The 16,390-nt window shown below is 43.3% G+C and overlaps 1 protein-coding gene across 3 annotated transcripts in view; it reads right to left on the bottom strand.

Annotated features, from left to right (window-relative positions):
- The window catches only part of ASXL1 (ASXL transcriptional regulator 1), an 81,547-nt gene extending 74,468 nt beyond the window's left edge, over positions 1-7,079 (bottom strand). Inside the window, exons 1-3 of one of the 3 annotated variants that reach the window (XM_037811027.1) lie at positions 6,562-7,078; positions 991-1,073; positions 47-49 (exon numbers count right to left, since the gene is read on the bottom strand). In XM_037811027.1, the coding sequence (XP_037666955.1) occupies positions 47-49; positions 991-1,073; positions 6,562-6,618 (143 nt within the window). In that variant the 5' untranslated portion in view covers positions 6,619-7,078. Of the gene's footprint in view, positions 1-46; positions 50-990; positions 1,074-5,853; positions 6,129-6,561 lie in introns of those variants that run through there. The other 2 variants (XM_037811030.1, XM_037811029.1) reach the window with 2 other exon arrangements.
- Positions 7,080-16,390: the final 9,311 nt, after the last annotated feature.

Below are 16,390 nucleotides of genomic sequence, written 5' to 3'. Positions count from 1 at the left end.
CAAGTTAAGGGTCTCAATTCCATTTGTCCCAAAGGGACTAATTTACCTTCTATAGGCATAGTGGTCCAACAGCAGTGCAGACAGCAGCAAGATGAGAAATGACCCATAAAAACAAAAATAAAGCACTATTATAACACTGCACAGTGTGTAGCTACTATTTAAACACACATGATCTAGACAATCCTGATCTTCCCCACCCACAAAATGTCAACTTGAGAACGTTTGAAAAGTAAGGATCTTTTGAACCTAAAAGATCAATTCAACCAGCTAAAGCTTGACCACCAAAAACATATGCTACTTATTCTGAGTCTCAAGTAGGGACTGAGTTGTTTCCATCCTTCCTCAATTAAATGAAAAAGAAGAAAAAAAAAAAGTTGAGGGTAAAGGTGAGGAGAGAGAAGAATTAAGGACAATCACTCATTTTCAAGCCTTCAGTGGCTTTTGTGTTTCTAACTTGTAGCTGCTCTAGAAAAACAACACCATAGAATAAGAAAATCACAGACTCCCCAAAATTTAGTATAGTCATATCATGAATTGCTAAAATCAGTAGGGAAAAAAAGCCAGTAGGTTTCATACTGATGCTCCATCCTTCCTTGGTCCTAAAAGGGACTTTGAGGTACAGTATGGAAAGGTAGTTTTATAGACACACTATAGCCATATCATGGTCTGCCTCTTCTCTAGTGCTAAAACTTACAAGAGTATAATAGAGAATACACGCTGACATAAAAAATAAGCTCCGTGTCAAAGATTTTACGGGGAGCAAGGATGAGGAAAAGCAACTGCACCTCTCCAAAAAAAAAAAAAAAACAAATGGGTGTTCATCCATCCCCACCTACTACTCAGAGCTGGCACACAACCTGATAGTTTAATAACAATGCCAGACACACACACACATAAATATACGTGTGTACTTACTCATAACACTACAAAACTACAGAGAAACAAATGTCCTATGAATCCCTCATGTTAAAGAACAAGATCAATACAAACCTCATTTCCTTTAGTCCTTCTGCCTCTATGACCTGCAGAATCTGTTTTGGTGTCATTGGAGCATCCGAGTAGTTTTCTAATACCTGAAGAAATATAAATATCCTGATTTCAGTGTGCAATTTCCATTTATATCTGTCAATCTGTATCAGGGGCTACAATCCTGCTTTGAGGAACCACTAGTGACAACTTGATTTCTCCAGTTAAAATTACCCTAGAAAAGAAATTACACATATCCAGTTACTGGAAGTGACTGCGATTTAGTTGAAATGTTCTAATCCTCAATTCTAAGAACACAAATCTTCCTAACATTCATGGTATGTGTGGCCTTAGTAATCCTGGTTACTGCTTGACACTGTTAATATGGCTAAACTACAGAATACACGGTGCTATGTAAATCATAAGATAACAAACCGTTCAGATTTTCTTTCCTAAAGAAGTCTGATTAGTACTCATATTTTTAAATGGTGCTTTTTGCCACTGTGTTGTGAAATTCTGGTGTTAACTGCGACAGTACATTTTGCCATTTGGCAACAGGATGCTATAATTCTGTGAGATTGGTGAAAGCAAAACAACGAGAAACGGAAATGTCCCATTTATGTAAGCATCACTTATTAACTGAGTCAGGGCAGTATTTTCTTAGCAACAGCAGCTCTCTGCAAGAGACTGAGTTGTTTAGAAATGCTATTCTTCTAAAGGGAGAAAAAGAGAGGCTGTCAGTATCCTTGTATTTTCTCTACCTGTGCAGCAGCTGAGATTACTCCAAATCAAACTAACATCTTGCAGTCATTTAACAATCATATCCAAGTTCTGCTCTGTCACAAATAAAATGTAAAGCAAGAAACCTCATAAAGAGTACTTTCAGCAGTAGTCCTATGGAAGAAGGTAAGCCCTTACCACTAAAGAAGTCAAGGTTTGAGAATTAGGTGCTAAAATAAAAACCTTTATTTACCATGGTCTCATTCTTAGCCTCTCTCTTTTCAATTTTCACTTTCTCCTTGGGTAATGTTATATAGTCTCCAACAGTTTCAACTACTACCTTAATTCTGGTAACTCCCAAATTCTGGTAACTCCTAAGCCTTATTTCTCCCCAAGCTTCAGATTCAAATATTCAGTTCTGTGCTGGACGTCCCCCCTTGATCATCTACAGTCAACTGTAACTCATCTCCCCTATAGACCCATTCTTCTTACATTGCCTACCTGGACTGGGAGGCTGTCCAGTGACCTGAATTAGAAACCAAGGTGTCATTCCTCACTCTCACCTATCACCACTCCCTCACCCCTGGCCTCACAACCAGTCTCTCACCTGAACCAACACAACAGCCTCTTCATCAATATCCCTGTACCCAGCCCTGCTTTCCTCAAATTCATCTCACACTGCTACCATTCTTCATTCAACAAAAACATGGAGCACCTACTCTGTGCCAGGCACAATTCAAGGGATTCACTGATAAACAAGACCAAATCCCTGCTCTCACAGAGCTTACATGCTATAGCTTGAAGTCAATCCAATGAAGCAAACCTGAGTTCATCTCTTCCCTGCTTTAAAATCCAACAGCTCCCTAATCACATGCAGTAAAGCTGATGTTTCCAAACAGTTTGGCCCACTTTTGAACACAAGTTTTTGAACTAGACAGACCTAAACTGAAACTCTAGCATTCTAAACTTGGGCAAGTCACCTACTAACTTGGGCCTTGGTTCCTATACTTCTGAAGCAAAGATTCTAATGTCTTCCTCTCAGAGTTGTTTTACAGATTAGAGACAATGTGAGCAAGTGCCTAGAGTACCCAGTACAGAGTAGGTGCTCACTGGCAAGGGATTACAAGACCCTCACAATCTGGTCTCTGCTTACCTCGTCACATAACTGCCAAAATGACAATCCACAAACTTTATGTTCCAGTAACTGCTTGTAGCTCTACCTCACTCCACACTCTCCACCCTACCAATGCGTGCGCACGCACACGCACACACGCGCGCACGCACACACACACACAAACTCTCTCTCCCTCTCTTGGTATTTCTTGTCACAAATTCCTGTTCATTCCCTCTGTGATGGGGCTACCTCCTATTCACCCTTTAAGATTCAGATCAGAAAGCACCTTCCTCCAGGAAGCCGCCTCTCATTTCTGCCAGGCAGAGTTAAATATCTCCTTTCAGTGTCCCCCATAGTTCCACAACACATATAATTTACCTTCCAAACTTGAAGAGGAAGAGGAGGGACTACTAATAATTATGCCTGGACAACAGGCAAGAGCCAAGATGTCTGTTTGCCCTATTTATACATCTATGATGACACTTACCATGCCTGTAATGAAATTCTGTTGATGTGTCTAGATCCTCCACACCCCCAGAAGACCATAAGTTCCTCAGGGGCAAGCCTTATCCATTTGTATGCTAAGAGCCTAAATAAATGCCAAGTTATGTAAAGCTGACAGGAACAAACTCACAATAAAGCCTGGTACACACTAATAATATTCACTGCCACAGGATATAATTTTTTGATACTAATTAAGTGTAAGCTAAAATAGCAAATTTTTTTTTTTTTATTTTATGAGCTAGCAAATTTTTGTAGGATGATTTTTTTTTAAGAAGCATGCAAGACTGAAAAATTAGCTACCAATTATTTAAACAGTAGTCAGGAAGAACCTGAGAATCTAAGATATAGGAAACAAAATCTCCAAAGGGAAGTTACATCAAAAGATACAAAGTAGTCCCTCCAGCTTTTAGTATAAGAACAATTCAGCAGTGTTCTACTCCTACTATTTTTCTAGAATGTACACTTTTTTTAAAAGTATCTCTTCTACTTCAAAGGGAAAAAAAATGTTTGATGTAAGAATGGTCAATCATGAATCAAAGTGAAAGATAAAGCATGCAATGCAGAGTTTCTCAAAGTCAGAGAGAATCCATTTAAGGGCACTCAGTTTGAAGGGAAATCCCCTTGGCTGTCTTCTCCCAAACAAATTACTCAGAACTTAACAAGCAGGAGGATTTATATCCACCCAACCCCCTGAAGTCTACCTCTTACATCTAGATAAGATGTTACTCACAAAATGTTTGAAAGAACATCTACCTACTTCTCAACAACATAAGTGGCATCTGCAAAAATTAATTTCCTGAAATCCTCCAGAATTCTCTTCTTTTATCAAAATAGTTTTTAAAAGGGTTATCAGTATCACCCTAGCCACGAATCTGAGTGAGGTCAAGAGAAATCTAAAACCAGCCCAAGCAAGTGCATCTGACTGCCATGACAAGCCTGCCAAATTCACCTGTCCAAAGAGTAGACAGACTCAGTGTTCAGGTGATCTAATCGGCTGCCCTACCACTACAGCTCAATCCTACTCAAGCTTCTCTCTGTCCAATATAAACTCTCACAAACTCTCCAGCACTTAGTATAACACCAATTAAAAAAAAGAGGGAACTCTGTATTTCCTCTCACCAACAGATCCCACCCAAAAAGATGGAAAATTCTAAAACAAAAGGCACATAAAAGACCTGCAAAACTATACACCACACTCCCATGAATCCTATTTCCCATGTATAAATACACCATAAAGTAATTCCTATTTCTATTTTTAATGAAGCACCACAGAAGAAAAAGAAGAGGAAGAACTTCCTTGGATAATGTGACATGAAGTTGAGCCAATCATAAAACAGAAAGAGCAACCTGGATGCTGGACCTCAGACCAAGGTAAATTCAAGCACGTTAAGAAGGCCTAACAGAGCAGTGGACCCCAAATTCCTCAAGTCTTTCAACTACTAGTAAGAGCCAACAGAGTTTGAGACAAATAGACTTTAGAATTTTGTTAAGACATAAGTAAAGGAATTTAACGGTACTTTCATCTCCCTCTAAATATCAAATTTCCTTTGGGTGCCTAGAGTAATAAACACCTGCATAACAGAAACTCAAAGAAGTTCAGCCTGCACTTCAGCCCTAAATTTGTTTCCAGGTGAAGGAACAATGGAGAAATCCTGAAATTTCCAAGAAATCCTGAAAGCTGACAATTTTGATCGAATTAGAAAAAAAGCATTTAGGAACTTCAAAATCTTCAAATTTCACATGCCCAAACAAATTAACTTCACACAAGCAATTGCACTTTCTGTTCTTTTAGCAACAAATGTCCTGGGACGATGATCAGGAACTCCAGTAAAAATTCTATGACCCACACAGCTTCAGTTCTTATAAATCAATAACTGAGTTTTACAAGCTCCAATAAAAAAAAAAAAAAAAAAAAAAAAAAAGGTATACCTTAGGCTTGTATCAACCTCCAACACATACTCATCTTCCTTTACACAATACATTTTGAGGCAGGAACCTCACTCCCAATAAAATGAAAAGATTAGAAGGTTGAGCATCATTCATTATTAAAAGTGAATTACAGCCATTACATAAAAACTACAGGGTGCCAAGAGACAAGTACGCTATCTGCACTATAACCTTGCTCTGTGACAGTTCTGTGGAAGTGACATCTCTGGGAGAATAACCTGTTAGTATTGTGATCAGCAAGATTTCACAAGAACATGTCTCAAAATGTCTTAGCTTTATGGGTGCAAATCCAAAAGGACAACTATTTCACTTACAAGTCCTCTGAGGCTTTGAAGAGAAAATTCACAACCACTCCCCACTACTACCACCACCACCACCACCACCAGGCAGCTTCAAACACTCAAATTACTCTCTCCTTTGCTAAATGTTCAATGAGCACTATCTTCAAACAGAGACACTCTGTCTTTGTCCAACACCACATGTATACATGCACTACGACACTGGGGAATAGAGAACACACACATACATTCTTTGTAAAGTGTAACAGTCAGTTCTCTGCAAAGCGCGCCTATTTCGGGTCTAACTTAGGAAGTAAAACTCACCAGCATTTCTCAAACTGTGGTCCATGAGCCACCAGCATTAGACTTATCTGGGAAGCTGTTTAAAATGAAGATTAGGAGACTCTACCGCAGAATCTGTCAGTAGGTCTAAGTGGAGCCCTAGAACGAGCATGTCTAACAACCTTCCCAGGTGTCCCCACAGGACACTAAAGTTTGAGAACCTCTGCTCAGGGTTCAAGCTAGTAATAAACACTTGCTTCCACACACCTGGATTAGACTGGGAAAGCTCAAAATGCCACCGCGTCCTTGAAACTGGGGGCGCTCTCTCACCCCCCTCCGGAATCAAACCCACCGCCCCATTACCCCCCAGGAAGCGAGGGAGGGGCTTCCGACCCCTCCCGGAAACCTACTCCCCCGGGTGAATACACGAAGCTTCCCCAGACCCCAAGACGCCACCAAATAGTGGGGGAGGGGAAGCTGGGGCCCCGCCGCCCCGAGTGAGAAAAGCAGGCCTGCGGACTAGCCCCTCCACAGGAATTTGGAAGGGAGCGCAAAAAAGGGCGCCACATCCCGTCCTGGCGAGGGATCCCTCCACACCCCGCGCTCCTTGGGGGGTATCCCATTCCCAGAGAGGGGCCCCGCCCCCTCCCGCGATGGGTAGGGCTTCGCCCCTCCCCCTCTCCGTGGGGGTGTGCACGATAAGCCCACCCGCACGCCCCCCTACCGAGCCCCCTCGGCTGTCGGCCTCACCAGACGCGCGGCCTCAGCCCACGTGCGCTCCTTCTTCCTCTTCTGTTTGTCCTTCATCCTCCTCCTCCCCGGCGGTGGCGGCTCCACGCGGGACCTCCGGGCGGGGCGGGCTGGGGCGGCGGCGACGCGGGGCTGGGGCGGGCGGCGGCGGCGGGGCGCGTGGCGGCGGCGACTCGAGAGGACTCGGGTGCGGCCGGGGAGAGAGGGCGGGCGCTGGGGCACCGGCTGGCGCGAGACCCGGCGCGAGGGCGGCGGTGGGGGAGGGGCGGCGGCGGCTCCACGCGCCCGCGCTGCGTCAGTCGCCCACGGCGGCGGCGGCGGCAGCCCCGCGATCGCTAAGGAATGTGGCGGCTCCGCATAACCACGGGTCAGAGGTCACGGCTCGGTCCTCCTCTTTCCCGCTCTGCTGAGGGAGGGAGACAGGACGGGCGGGAAGGCGAGACGCAGCTTTTCCTCCGGTGCCCGGGTGCGTGCGTGTCTGCCGTGGGTGGGTGTGAGTGTGTGTGAAGAGTGAGGAGGGGGAGTGTGGGGTTTTTTTTTTTTGAACAAAAACAAACCGAAAGGGCACCTGGGAATCGTAGTCCTAGCTACCTCTCTGGCCTCCCTCGCTCCGGAAGAATATGGCTGCCTGAAACTCTTGGACCACATTTCCCGGCGTTCCCCGCACTTCGTCTTTCCGCCCTCCCTCTCCCTCCACCTCGCGCTAAACTCGGTCAGGAGATGGGTACGGGCTGCCTTTCGGGGAAAGGCTTGGGCCGAGTATCGCGATGCGCGGGAACTGGCTGGAGGCCTGAGGGATTCTGGGAGGCGATGCTGGAAAGGGGCGGCGGCCCGGCTTCCCCAGCCACATTTAACCGCTTCTATGCCTCTCGCCTCGGGCTGTTGAGCAGATTAGGGTGAGGCTCAAGAACTGGTAACTGGACTCCCAGAGCCTCTCTCCACCTAAGCGGGTTTCACCTACGAGAAGTGTAGACAGGACTTTCCCTTTTGGTCCGCCCCTAAATGAGTCACTGCCGCATAATATTGAGACAAAAAGACGCTCATACCAGTTAAAACGGTTTATTACACGATTGACGGATCTAGACAGTTCCCCATTTCCTCTTGTGCTTTCATGCTGCTGTGTATTTGCATTGGCTGCATCCGCAGCCTAGATCGTCCTTACCACTTGGCGAACTTGGTGGTGCGATGACGGGTAGTGTAAAGAACTTGGACTTTGGAGGCGCGCTGACAAGAATACACCTGAGTGAGGCCTTTTAAGGGACAGTAATTACCCTGGAGAGAATTTAGGCCCTGGAGTCAAACGACCTAGCCTGGAATCCTGGCTGAGCCACTCCCTGGCTGTCGGCCTAAAACTAGTGGCTCAACCTCTCTGAGCCTCAATTTTCTAATATACAGTGTGGAGTCTAATCTCTAAAAGCATTTTTTGGGATTAGAATTAGTATGAAACACTCAACAGGCCGGAAGAAGGTTTGAAGAGGGAATTTTTAACATTAGGGCCATGTAATTCTGCTCCTGGAATGGAGCAAGTGTTTCAATAAATGGTAGCTGTTATTGTTACCAGCTGAGAGACAATGAGCAATGTACTGAGCCTCTCTGAGCCTTGGTTGCAGAGTATTCAATAAATTAAGAAGTTCAGAGGATCCAGCACCTAAAAGGTTTCTGTGCCTATTTGTTAAATCAATGTCCAGAAATATTACCAGAGTCACTCCTGAACTGGATTGATGGCCACCTCTTAAAAACTAAAAAAGCTGAGTCAATGGCCACATTTGAAATGGTTTCCCTGGTAAGGAAACATATCCTCTGCTCCCTGGTGTTAACAGGCAGGAGAGTCAGGGCTGAGAGAAGACCATTACTGTGCTGCCCAACCCTGACACTGAGTTTACAGTGTTCCTTCTTCTAACACTGGTTACACAGATTTCCATGTCCAATAAACAAAATCCGGCAAAGTGAATAGACTGTAGAGGTAAAATAAGGCATGTTTTTTTGAATCTTCTCTTCAAATTTCACCCCCTTGAGGGAATAGGGAAGAAGGAACAACCAAAAAGAAAAAAATTTTACAGAGAGCATTTTTTAAGTCTTCTATTTTTGATCTATACTCAAGACAGTAACCTTTGACAACCCATTTGGCTTAAAATTTCCTCTTGAGTAGCTTTAACCTCCTCTGACCTCGAAGGAATAACTAGAAAAGATTCATGCCAAAATTTACCTGTTTAGTATGGACACTGTGCTAGGCAAACAAAATGCTACCTCCTACCTCCACCCCTGGAGAGAGCTGTCCATGACCTAATCCCTGGAACCTGTGAATATGTTACATTCCGTAGCAAAAGAGACTTTGCAGATGGAATTAAAGACTTTAAAATAGGGAGATTACCCTGGATTCGCCAGGTAGGTCTAGTATAATCACAAAAGAGGAAGGCAGAATGAGAATAAGATTCCAAGTGTGAATTAAATCCACTGTTGCTGGCTTTGAACAGGACCACAAGCCAGGTACTTTAGGCAGTCTCTAGAAGCTGGAAACAAGTACTGCCAACAGTCAGCAAGGAAACAGGGACCTTGGTCCTACAACCTCATGGAACTGAATTTTAACAACAACCTGAATGAGCCTGGAAGCAGATTCTCCCCCAGAGCCTCCAGAAAGGAACGCAGTCCTGGTGACATCTTAATTTCAGCCTTATGAGATTCTAAGCAGAGAACCAGCTGAGCCACTCTTGTGTTCCCACTTCTGACCCATGGAAAGTATGATATATAAATGGGTGTTGTTTTAAGCCACTAAGTCTGTGGTATCTCATTACAGCAGCAAAATAAAACTAATACACCTGCTGTGGAAACACCTTTATTTAATTCTCTCGGCAAACACTGACTGGCTTTCACACTAGGGCCAACCCATGGGAAAATCCAGACGTAAATATCTCAGGGTCTCTGCCCTTGAAGAAACAAACAAATGACAACAAAGTTATGGTTAAAGTGTGAAAATACAATATGTTTAGAGGACTATACAAGGTACATGTTGGAAAGTTGGCTTTAGTCATTAAACCTAAAGTAGTTGTGATTTTTTAAGTTAATGAAACTCATGCATTTATTCTCATCAGAAGCACCAAAAAACAAACCTACACATTTTTTGGTGTGTGTTTTCCTTTTTCTGCTTTTATTACAAATTATCTTCGGAAGTCAACACAGGTGCCGTGGGGCAGTGTAAGATAAACCAGGCTGATATTTAACCCTGCCCTGTTGGGGAATGAGTCACTGTTTTCAAACTGCACAGTTATGATGAAAGCACACATTCAGAAATCCAAGTAACAAACACGCCAGGAGCAGATAACAAGGAGTTCCCAAAAGGACACACATACACCATGAATCTCACTAAAAGATGATGGGTTACCACTAGCTTTGGACTGCGGCAGGCCTGGATTTGCGATCTTTCCCCAGCTGTGTGGCCTTGGGCAAGTTACAGAACCTCTCATAGACTCAATACCATCATTTGGAGAAAGGAAACAGCATAACAAACTCAAAGTGTGGAATTAGGGTTAGTGGGGAACTTTGTAAAGTATCTGGCATACAGTAGACACTCACTAAATGCCAGCTCCCTTTCCCTGTGCCCCCTCCAAGAAGGTTTAGTGTCTGAAGTGTAAAAAGTGCCTCATTTTTATACATCAGTGACCGAGCTCTGGAACAGGGCTTGCCAGTCTAACATTCTCTCTCAATAACTCAGTGAAGTAGATCTTATCTCCATTTTCAAATGAAGTTGAGGAACAGAAAGGGCAAATTTCCTTCTCTGGGTCCCAGATGATTGAGATCATGTTTGCTAAACTCCTAGCAAGGAAGATGATCAACAAATGTGTGGCTCTCCAGGTTCTTCCCACATTTCCTTTCTTTGTATGATTTTTAGTGCAGACTGTGCTCTTGCTAACATCTACTTGGGTTCATCATCATATCCCCAGTATCTTGCAGGGTCTTGGTACATGGTAGACACTCAATCTGTTGAATGAATAACCCTGTGCCAGTTTGAATATATTGTGTCCCCCAAATGCCATTATCTTTGATGTAATCTTGTGTGGGGAGACGTTATCAGTGTTGATTAGATTGTAATTCTTTAAGTATTTCTGTGGAGATGCGCCCCACCCACTGTGGGTGATGACTCTAATTGGATAATGTCCATGGAGTGTTGGCCTGCCCATTGGGTGGGCCTTGATCAATGGAGCCATATAAATGAGCTGACGGGCAGAGGGAACTCAGTGAAGAGCAACTGACAGTGACATTTTGGAGAGAAGCTAAAGCCTAAAGAGGAACGTCCTGGGAGAAAGCCATTTTGAAACCAGAACTTTGGAGCAGATGCCAGCCACGTGCATTCCCAGCTAACAGAGGTCTTCCAGACACTATTGGCCATCCTCCAGTGAAGGTACCTGATTGCTGATGTGTTACGTTGGACACTTTATGGCCTTAAGACTGTAACTGTGTAACCAAATAAACCCCCTTTTATAAAAGCCAATCCATTTCTGGTGTTTTGCATTCTGGCAGCATTAGCAAACTAGAACAGATTTTGGTACCGGAAGTGGGGTGCTTTTGCTGCTGGGTTTGCAAATACCAGACATGTTGGAATGGCTTTTTAAATGGATAAGGGAAAGATTCTAGAAGAATTGTGAGGAGCTTGATAGAAAAGGCCTAAACTGCTTTGAAGAGACTGTTTGTGGAAATACAGACTCTAAAGATACTTCGGATGAGGACTTGAACAGAAATGATGAATGTGTTATTGCAAACTGGAAGAAAGGCAATCCTTGTTTTAAAGTGGCAGAGAATTTGGCAAAATTGAGTCCTGGTGCCAGATGGAAGGAAGAATTTGAAAGCAACAACCTGGAATACTTAGCTGAGGAGATCTCCAGACTACATGTGGAGGATGTACCCTGGCTTCTTCTTGCAGCTGAGAGAGATAAACTTAGAACTGAACTTCTAGGTTCAAAGAAACGAGAAGCTGATGGCATGGAAAATTACGGGCTTCCAAGGGGTGGAATCCCAGAAGCTACAGCCCAACATGAAGATGTAAGCACACATGGAACCCAGCCGCCATTTCAGTACAAGCCAAGATTGGAAAACAAGTTAAGCAGAAAGGATTTGTGGAAAGTCCTGTTGTCTGATGGCTTTGACCCCTGTGTGTTCATGCGAAGCCAACAGAATTTTTGCAAGATCGTAAAAGACAGAGCTGCTGCCAGTCTGGACTGGAGAAGACAGATAAGGAAAAAATTGAAGGAAAATTTTCTTCAAAGACAGAGCCATGGAGGTTGAGGTCTGGAGTCAGAGGTCTCAAGCTGCGAGAGCGGAGCAGCCCAATGCATGGAAAGGGTGAGTTTGCCCTGGAGGTCAAGGGCGGGTCTTCCACCTTGATGCTCAGGAAATGTTCTGCCACCCCAGGCCCCAAAGAGGGTGGAGCACATTCCCAGGGAATTGGGGAGAGCCTGGCTGCCACCACACTGTTCTGAAGGGGTTGAGCGTGTGCCCCAGAGATGGAAGGGAATCTGGGAGCTGCCCCGATGTTTGAGGAAGGTGGGGCCGAAAAGGTGGTCTCCCAATGTGTGGATATGTTGGAGCACTCACCCAAGCATTTGGAGAGGAAAGGGCTGCCACAGAGGCCGTTAGGAAGGGTTAGACTCCCGCTGTCTCAAGCCCCAAGGATGCAACATCGTTCTGTTAATGACTCTCGGACTTTGAAATCTAATGGAGTTTGTCCTGCGGATTTTAGGAACTGTTTTGGTCCTGTTAACCCTGTTTTCCTTACTCTTTCTCCTTATGGCAACGGGGATGTTTAGCCTATGAATGTCCCTCCTTTGTATATTGGAACCACATAACTTGTTCTAAGTTCACAGATCTACAGCTAAAGGAAAATTATGCCTTAGAACTGACCACACCTATAATTGATTTCGATGGAATCTTGTACTTAACTATTGTTACTGAAATGATTTAAGTTTCTGTGATATTGTCGTGGGATGAATGTATTTTGTATATGGAAAGATAATGTCTTTTGGGGTCCAGGGGGTGGAATGTGCCAGTATGAATATATTGTGTCCCCCAAATGCCATTATCTTTGATGTAATCTTGTGTGGGCAGACGTTATCAGTGTTGATTAGATTGTAATTCTTTAAGTATTTCTGTGGAGATGCGCCCCACCCACTGTGGGTGATGACTCTAATTGGATAATGTCCATGGAGTGTTGGCCTGCCCATTGGGTGGGCCTTGATCAATGGAGCCATATAAATGAGCTGATGGGCAGAGGGAACTTAGTGAAGGGCAACTGAGAGTGGCATTTTGGAGAGAAGCTGAAGCCTAGAGAGGAACGTCCTGGGAGAAAGCCATTTTGAAACCAGAACTTTGGAGTAGACCCCAGCCACGTGCCTTCCCAGCTAACAGAGGTTTTCCGGACACTACTGGCCATCCTCCAGTGAAGGTACCCGATTGCTGATGTGTTACCTTGCTTTATGGCCTTAAGACTGTAACTGTGTAACCAAATAAACCCCCTTTTATAAAAGCCAATCCATTTCTGGTGTTTTGCATTCTGACAGCATTAGCAAACTAGAATAAACCCTATCTAAATAATTTTTTGGAAAAAATCCCTATGAACTGATTTTCCATTGAATAAGCCCTAAACAGTATTTGGAACCTGCCCAGGAAGAACTGGGAAAGATTGGGGCAGATTTTCACCCAAACATATCTATTCAAGTTGTAAAGATGCTCAGGGATAAAGAGTTCATGACCTCACTATTGTCATTAATTATAGAATTGCCTACTTGATGAGTAGCCCTAACTCATAGCTGCAGTTCACCATGTCATCATGTAAATCCACTGCTGTTTTTCAGTCTCCTATGATGCTGTTTAAACTACATTTCAGTTCACCAAAATACTAATAATGGTTACCTCTGAGTTGTAAGGTTCTGAGTGATTTGTGTGGGGTTTTATTCCTACAATGCATTGTTTTTTTAATTGAGAAAAAAATTATTTTTCATTTCAACCATAAAACAGAGCATTGAAATTATGGTGGCAGGTAATGGGTGATTTTTTTTTTCCTTCTTTATACTTGTCTGTATTTTCCAAATTTGCTCCTTTTACAATGGAAAAATAAAAATTCTAATGCAAAATAGCTCAATAATGTGAGAAATCTTTACTAATAAATTCCCTTTTCAATTTCGCTTACAAAGATTTTTGAGGCCCTAGAATAGCTTCAGAGGATGACCTGTGCTAAGTTTCACCAAAATTGTGGAAAATGACAGCTGCCTGCCTGATTCTTTAAAGTATTCAGGCAAGGATTTCAGGACCTCACTAAGGAGCCCATCCCAATTTTAATCTGTCTTACTGCCAGGGAAATGTACTCATATCAAGCCATAAACCTTTCAATGGCCTTAGTTTAAGGCACTTCCTCTCTTCTTTCCTCTGTTAAGAAAGAAAAGAACCTTTAAAGTGTATTTTAACACCAAAATGCTGAAAGCGATTGTGTAAAAGTGATGGGTTTGGTGGATAGGGTATGCCTTTATTTTCAATGTTTTATAATAAAAGCATTAATTTACACTACCCTAAAAGGCTTTTCTTCCACCTCTTCCTTAATAATTGCTAATGTCTGTATGTGAAGTTGAGAGTTTATAAAGGGCTTTTCATGGGCTTTAACCCTTAAATATCACAACCACCACGTGAAGTGAGAAAACTGGCAGAGCCAGTAAAGTTAACTTTATCAAGATCACACAATTAGATGTTGCTGGAGTCAAGATTTAAGTCCCCAGCCCCTCATTCCAAATTCCTTCTCAGACACTGTGGAAGCCAGCCTCCAATATGGCCATGGCCACCAATGATTCCCGCCTTCTGGTATTCACATGCTTTTTTAGTCCCCTCCTACTTTGAATAGGGCGTGTTACTGTGTAACTAATAGGAAATTGTGGAAATGATAGAGTGTAACTTCTGGGGGTTTTGGTCAGAAAAGGACACCACAGCTTCTGCCTTGTTCTCTTGGATCACACGCTCTGGAGGAAACCAGCCGCCACGTCATGAGGACACTCAAGCAGCCCTACGGAGAGGTTCACGTAGAGTAGCCTCAGGCAAGCTTTCAAATGACTGCTGTTCTGGCCAACATCTTGATGGCAACCTCATGAAAGACCTGTTACCAGAATCACCCAGATAAGCTGCTCCTGGATTCCTGTCCCACAGAAACTGTATGAGACAATGTTTATGGTTTTAAGCCACTAACATTTGAGGTAATTTGTTACACAGCAATAAATAAATCATACAAATATAGTGTCTCCCTTCTGGGTGGTTCTTGACCTTTCATAAAATCTGCTGAAAAAGCAATAGACCCTCTTTTCAGAAACATTACTTATGCCTATTTTTACAAATATCTATATAATGTTTCAAGGTGTTCCCAGACTCTCTGGGAACAGTAGCAGTAGGAGTATTCCCATTTTTCTCTGAGACCCAGAAAAATAAAACTCTCTGTCCCAGCTTGTGGAGCTATTATTGTGCTAGAGCCAGGATTCACATCCTAGAAACCCAGCTCTGGCACATCACCCACACTCTTTGAAACCTTGCTATTCTGCCTACCCTGGGAGCCCTAGGGCCCTGGGTTTGGAACCACGGTTCTAAGTTAAGTAATCCTTATACCTTTATTTTCCTTCTGCTCCTCCCCTCACCCCTGAATCATATATAATTGATTCTCATTATTCATGGTAGTTATTTTCTATAAAGTCACCACAAACACTGAATTAGCAAATACCAAGCCATTGTTCTTATGGGAAATACATGGTTAGATTCCTGCCAGGCCCTGGTCACAACATTTTCATCAGTAAATCAATACATAACTTTGTTTTATGTGTGTTTCTGTTTAAAGACATTTTATTTAATATATACTGTTGATTCATAAACATTGAACTCACAGCCAACAGCACTTCGTTCATCCTGAATGCAGATTGTCTAACACATGTAATTTCTCTGTAAGGCAAATGACAGCCTTCTTGCACTTAAAAACACCAGTCACCCCTTCAGCACAACGCTCAGTGGCCATTTTAAACAGTGCAATCACCGAAAAAAAGCCCAAAAAAATGCAATAAAATGTAGCACTAAGTAGATCACAAAAAAGACACTTGTTTACAGTATGAGAGCTGAAACAAGAAGGCAGAATTATCACCTTCTTTAACTTCAGCTGGGAATGTGCATGACTCAAATTTTTCACCACTCTGTGCATGTCCACAAATGACCATGAAAGCACCACAAGTATTGATTTGAGGGTACAAATACATTTTGACAAGTAAATGAATTCACAAATACAGAACTCTGGAATAATGAGGATTCGGTCACATTTCTCCAGATCCACTGTAATCGTAATTCCAAGTGACACACCATGTGACTCTGAGGGGTCTCTGGTCTAATGGGACCATAGGCACGGAAACAAATAACTGTATACATTATTAAGACCTGTAATTGATTTGGGACAAGGAAGCAGTAACAAACTCTGGGAGGGCAGGCTTCACAGAGGAGGTGACAATTTAACTGGGTCTTGAAGGCCCAGAGCAAAGAGGTATGGCTCAGGGGAATTCTACATAGAAATGATAGTGAGTATGGTAACAAAGGGTTGGGAGGTGAAAGTACAAGTGTTCAGTTTGGGAAGGCAGAGGCAGTAGAAGCAGGATCCAAAGCCAGAAAGGCAGGCTGAGGCCTATTGGGGTGGCGGGGGCAGGTGGTGGAGACTAAGCTAAGGAGCTTTGACTGTAAGAACCAGGAATCAATAGAGATTGGAGCTGAGGTACTGACTCTTAATCAACCCTGTGGCCCCGGGCAGCATAGGCCCTGGCACAGAAAAGGTGTT

This window comes from Choloepus didactylus, chromosome 19, assembly GCF_015220235.1.
Source record: "Choloepus didactylus isolate mChoDid1 chromosome 19, mChoDid1.pri, whole genome shotgun sequence".
In the NCBI taxonomy this organism is placed as follows: domain Eukaryota; kingdom Metazoa; phylum Chordata; class Mammalia; order Pilosa; family Megalonychidae; genus Choloepus; species Choloepus didactylus.
Note: the sequence above shows the minus strand (reverse complement) of the source record. Positions and strands in the feature narration are given on the sequence as shown.